The 4,242-nt window shown below is 39.6% G+C and overlaps 1 protein-coding gene across 1 annotated transcript; it reads right to left on the minus strand.

The window, feature by feature from the left end:
• Window positions 1-1,869: 1,869 nt before the first annotated feature.
• LOC134215765 (lysozyme-like) lies at window positions 1,870-2,435 on the minus strand. Its single transcript, XM_062694887.1, has 2 exons — window positions 2,124-2,435; window positions 1,870-2,062 (listed from the first exon to the last, which is right to left on the minus strand). The coding sequence occupies exons 1-2, from the start codon at window positions 2,419-2,421 to the stop codon at window positions 1,929-1,931; spliced, it is 432 nt and encodes a 143-aa protein (XP_062550871.1). The 5' UTR covers window positions 2,422-2,435; the 3' UTR covers window positions 1,870-1,928.
• Window positions 2,436-4,242: the final 1,807 nt, after the last annotated feature.

Raw genomic sequence — 4,242 nt, forward strand, 5'->3', positions numbered from 1 at the left:
ATAGATTTGAATCACCTTGAACATTGGGGTAAAGTTTATAAGTTCGAATCCAAATCTTATATTTTACACTGCTTCACATTGAAGGCACAAACATAAAAAAACAGGTAATGCAGTAGGTCCTGATTCACCAGAAATGAAATATCTATATGGTGGCGGCCAAAACCCATAGGACTAAGCTGCTAGCTCTTGAAAACGAGTACCGAGCCAAACCAAGTGCAATCGCTTGGAAGCGAAAAACAAAGCTGTTTAAAAATATCATCCATTTTCATACTAGAAATTGTGTAAGGAATTTGATACATCTTCTACTTGTTGTTATCGAGATTCGTTGCTTTTCTATGTGTAGGCACAGATAAACGTACGTGTTATTTTGTGTAAGCGAAGCAAAATCGCAGACAAAAATCCAGATTAATTCACCTAATGGTACTACGCGCTAGTGCTACATGCAGTATAAAAAAAGCACATCTCTTATGTCAAAATAGCTCTTAAAGGATGTTCGCATAAATTCCAGAGACATCATCGCAGTTCGTTGAGCATCTGCTCAGCTCAGCATGTATACAACTAAATAGATATTCGAGCCTTTTATCAAAAGTTAGGTTATGGAGTGCTTCCACAGCCTTTACGTATACTCAGTGTACAAAAAACGTGAAACATCTATTGCCGTATGATTCACATCGTTTGGCCCATCGAACATGAAAATAATCATACCATTCCAATGTCTGCTTTCCCATGGTGTATTTTGTTTTATAACAATAAAAGACGCTCCACCAAAAGGAAGTGATGTGGGGCAAAAAATTAATTGCTTTTGTTAGAAAGTTTGCTCCATCTTTTTTGGCATCACCTGTGTAGAACAGAACGTTCGAAGGAAAACTGCGAATAACCACCTACTCCACCTTCATTTATCTAACAACCTTCGCTGCCACCGACCGTTGGATGTTGAGAAAAGAGTTGTGTCAGTTTGGGTTAGGTTCCGGTGGCGAGAAAAAAACACGGATAGAAAGTAAGAGCACGTCTTTTTCTGCATAACAACCCACTCTTCGAGGCAGACAGTCGGGCAAGTGCGGCCACCTAGAGTGGGCTGGCTGGCTTGGCGTAAGGCGGGGTTTACTAGTGCACACCGTTCCCAAAGCGCTGTTTGGTGTAATGGAAACAAGTTGAAATTTTAATGTGAGCATTCAACTTTAACTTTTTGCCAGCGTAAGTTGGTTTTTCTGTATTCTTTTTTACTTCGAAGGCTGGGTGAAGGATCTGTTACTTCCCAATTTTGTGCAGTGATCTGAGAGAACCGATAAGAACGGATCGCAGTTTGTTACCTCGAGTTGACATTCAGCTGTAGAGTAAATTATTCGGAGTAATGTGGACGAACGGCTCATTTAGCCAAATGTCACTTACGAGTAAAGAATTAACGATTTTCTAAATTTATTAAAAGGCCGTTATAAATGTTTAATGAACATAAAATATAAGTGAGTTTTATTTTACGCACATACATACATAAATGCATATACATACAGACAGATATCACCTCAATTCGTCGAGATGTATACAATACTATGGGTCTCCGGGCCTTCTATTAAACAATTATCTTTGGAGTGAATAACTATATAGCCATTTCATTATACCTTGGTGGATTGAAGTAAATTTCCAATTTTAGACAAAATACATTGTCTATTGTCAATATTTACCTCCTTGTTCCGTTATTACAATTAGAATAGCATCAATTTATGTGAAAATTCAGGTAATTCTCACATAGTTAAAATATGCACTGACGTATTAGAAATTTGCAAACAAATTTAGTTCTAAAGAAATAGTTCTCATATGACCAAACTCAAGTCGTCGCATTAAAACACCACTGTTATACCAGAGAGATTAAAACAACTCATAATCAAACACGTTGTATTTCATTTGATTTCAATACAATCTTCGTAGAACATTTACATGCACGACGAGAGGTCCTTTACACCACTCTTGCATTTGGCTTTCCATCCATACCAGGCGGAGTAGCCATGGCGCGCATATATTTTATTTGCGCAACTTACTGCTTTAGATATATCGTTCGTTAATAAATCTGAAATATCGAACACGTTAGTTTATGTAGCTCGATCATATTGAACTGCTTATTTACTCACCAGCGCAAGAAAGTTTACACTCGTTGCTGGAAGAATATCCTGCAGATGAGCACCAATACTTATTGTTGATCTGAAACAGTCCATAATCGGTGGACCCATTGCTGTTCTTGTGTGTTTTGACCGTGTTGAGGGAACTTTCTGCCTGCGCCAGACAGACGAAATTGTTGACTTTGGCTTTGTCGAAGTTATACGTCCTGTGCAAAAGCTTAGCCAATTCACATTGTGTGAATGTTTTGGACTCGGCAACCCCTAAAACGGCGCAGATAATTGCAACAGTGATTATGGCAAAATGCTTCATTTTTATTTGGCGCTCGAAACTGAACTGCTCTTAGGGGATATTTCTACATGCGTTTATATCCAATGATGTGTTGACAACATTGAAGACACTGTTTAGTCAAGTGTTTTTAAACGGTGTGCTGCAAATTCTACTTTTACCGTTTATTCTGCATTGAAATTTCGAACAGATGTGAAATGATTTTATTAAATGCGATATCACTTCTTACATGCCATAGCTGGGATTCATAATCTTCCAGCTCTTTCTTGCCAGTAAGAGCCCACAGATTTGCATCCGTGGAACTAAGATACTGATAAAACTGATGACAGGCTGTCTGTGTCTATTTAAATACGTTTGCATTTCAAATTGTGGAAGCAACGGGAGCAGAAACATGCATGAATATTTAATTAGCGTACCCATCGTGACGCATGAAATATGTTTCGAAATGTAAATGAATAAAGTTTGTTCCTAAATTTTCGTTAGCTCGTTTTTGGTTAAACTCACTCCCGCTTGTGCAAACTGACTTCGAAAGCAAAGTTCTGACAGGTTATGGCTAATACAGATGTGTCTGCAAAATGTGTTTTTCATGGGAAGATACATTTCAGCGCAAAGTTGATTCGAAACATTTTAATACAGGAGAAAATTGGAAATTGTTAAAATGAAAATCTATTAAAGTTAAATCCACAAACTGAAAAGACGAGTTTAGTATTTTCCATTAGAGTTTAGTACTACACACGTCTTAGACAGTTGATAATTATCCCGTTAAAAATTCCCTATCGTGAGCTGCGGCTAGGCTATATGTTGGAGTTATTCGTTCGGCCGGTCCCTTCCAACTTCTAGAAGCTCGGCCGGAGTTCCATCTTTATCCGGTTCAACAATAACTCAAAGTGCACCTTCCATCTAGCAGCAACCCCTTCCAGGTCAGTCGATATATTTCTGGAGCTTTCATTGATCATGACTGGTGCTAGTGCGCTTTTCTAATGCATGATGTTGATCATTTTATAGAACTACATACCACGCGTCGTTCCTGGTGAAGTGTCTGGTCGTGCCAGCGTTTCATACGCTTGTGAAGTTTTTTCTCAGCTATCCTTATTTCTTTGTATTTATCGTTCTCTGTTTTGGCGAGTAGCCACCATGAACATGCGGCTTTTGGCCTTGATCTTCTCATATGTCATTGTTTAGCTTTCCATATCAAAGCAGCCTTTCCACTGGTTTCCTCGGACATATGGTACCAAGTACCTCTGTGGCTGTTGTATCGACTTGCTGTCACAATGCTATCCAATTTTCTGTAGTTGGTGTCCTTTGATTCGTTCGTCGATCTTATGAGCGAACTGATCCGCAACGTCCTGGACCAACAGGAGCTATATGTTCCGCCGCATGGTTCCGTTAGGCATAGAACCGGTGATGTAGGGCAGCCTCGCGCACACTTTACACACCTTCAGATTTATATTGTTGCGTCCTTTTCTCTGGCTGCAGCAAAATTGACAACCCGTCAGCATTATTGACACTATAGGGGAAGAGGCCCCAAAACGCCCCCCCGAGGCAAAACGCCTTTTGTGGTTTCCCTCATATTTACTGTCATTAAGATGTCCGTAACAAAACAAGATCTAAAATTATGTAGGTTAGGCGAAAAAAGTTTCAAAATAGCATATGGGAAGGTCGGAAAAACCGAAAATTTCCACATTTTGCAGAAACATCTAACATTTTGGCGAGGCAAAACGCCCTAGTGGCACTAACTCACAATGTACTTGCGTCTCCATGCACTATCCATACCAGAATGCTGATTCGCCGACGCATGGTGCTTTGTTCCCTAGGAGCTGCCAGCTAAAAGGCGTTTTGCCTCAT

This window comes from Armigeres subalbatus, chromosome 2 (genome assembly GCF_024139115.2).
Source record: "Armigeres subalbatus isolate Guangzhou_Male chromosome 2, GZ_Asu_2, whole genome shotgun sequence".
In the NCBI taxonomy this organism is placed as follows: domain Eukaryota; kingdom Metazoa; phylum Arthropoda; class Insecta; order Diptera; family Culicidae; genus Armigeres; species Armigeres subalbatus.